The sequence below is a fragment of the Artemia franciscana genome, unplaced genomic scaffold, assembly GCF_032884065.1.
Source record: "Artemia franciscana unplaced genomic scaffold, ASM3288406v1 PGA_scaffold_87, whole genome shotgun sequence".
NCBI lineage: Eukaryota > Metazoa > Arthropoda > Branchiopoda > Anostraca > Artemiidae > Artemia > Artemia franciscana.
In genome coordinates, this window is record NW_027062715.1 from 91,087 (window position 1) to 92,665 (window position 1,579).

A 1,579-nucleotide genomic window follows, 5' to 3' on the forward strand; every position below is an offset into this window, starting at 1 on the left:
TGGACTTGGAGTTTATGAGTTTGATAAAGAATTGCAATAACTTTTGACATCTGTTTCTTTATTGCTTTTGAAGCGCTTAATGTGTAAAATGTAACAGCTTTAAAAGAAAAAAAAATACAGGTGGTTTCTATATTGGTTTATTTTATTTGTGGTTGGGACCATTTCTATGTTTTGACTTGATTTTCTTTAAGACTTGGAAAACAGCTTAAAATGGTCGTTTTTCTTTTCTTCGGACCTCAAGCCAATATATGTTGTTTACGTACGTTCCATTGGTCTGCTCCTGAAAATGGATACACCAAGGTCACTGCCATTTGAATGGAGGCTATTCGCTTTACAGCAAAAAAAGAAACTAGTCCGCATTATACATTCAAGTCCCACAATTTGACCCTTTCCTACAGAAAACTGCTGAAATTGACCTATTAAAATTCCATTTGATTGATACTTAATATTTGAAATATTTAATGAAATGCCTAAGGGTCTGGGAACAGGGTATTACCCTATCCGTCTTGTTGAGAAGTTAAATACGATTTGGACCATTTGTTGATGGCTCAGGAAGAAAGAAGAGGGCTAAATAGTGAAAACTGTAATCTTGAAAATTATAGCTGAATTGGAAGAAGATTTGTGTTATTTGTCCTATGGTTTCTGTACAAGATTGGTGGTAGAGGAGGTACGTGGGGACAATCAAAGCAGTAAACTCAATAAGAATATATGGATAAAATAAAATTTTGAATTATTGGAGACAGGCAGTAGGGCAAGGAATGGTCGTTGTTGCAATCTATGTACATTCAAAATACAACACATTTATTAATTACAAATGCATTCATTACAGCAAAATAAAAATAAAAAAAAAAACAGAGAAAGAACACTTGTCGCTTCTTCTTTCCTATTGATTTTCTAATTTTTGTGGTGTATCCATCTTCATGGAAAGGCCTTAATGTATTAGGTAGTGTTAAACTTTGGTTTCTACTTTTATTAGCTGATGGATAAATAAACGACGTAACTATTACTAATTTGTTATTCTTTAGGCTGAAAATCTGCATCAAGGCAGGTATAGCGGTGCTATTTTTCCGGTTCTCTACAATGTGTGAGTGTCTGTAAAGGCATATAGAAGATTGTAGTTTGGGGGGGGGGGGGGTACAAAAAATTTAAATATGCATCAAAAGTTTATTTATATGCATTTTCGTCGCGTTTTTATAAGCTGGAACAAAAATTGTGTGGAGGGAGAAGATTTGAGCTTGGTAATCCTTCCCACTTGATACGGCCTTGAGTATGTGCTATTGTAATTTTGGGAAAAAAGCGATAATCGTTTGTTAGATTTGTTCTGGGAATTCTACTGTTTTTGGGTGGTGGAATCCCACATCACTTGAATATTTTAATCTTTGAAAACTTCCGTTAGTAATTAGTCTTCTCCTAGTTCTGAAAACCCATTCTAAAAGATTTTAAATTAATTTTTTGAGGAATGGATGTTAGAGCTCTGTTAAAGAATAAAAAACCTGAAAATAGAGGCTATGTTAAAATCTGGTTTAGGCTGCGTTTTAATATTGTTGAATAAAGATATAACTTTCTAACTCCTAGATCC

At 33.7% G+C, this 1,579-nt stretch overlaps 1 protein-coding gene across 1 annotated transcript in view; it reads left to right on the forward strand.

Annotated features, from left to right (window-relative positions):
* Positions 1-1,006, forward strand: part of LOC136042226 (soma ferritin-like) — a 19,871-nt gene extending 18,865 nt beyond the window's left edge. The window contains exon 4 of the mRNA XM_065727165.1: positions 1-1,006. Within this exon, the coding sequence (XP_065583237.1) occupies positions 1-40 (40 nt within the window). The 3' untranslated portion in view covers positions 41-1,006.
* Positions 1,007-1,579: the final 573 nt, after the last annotated feature.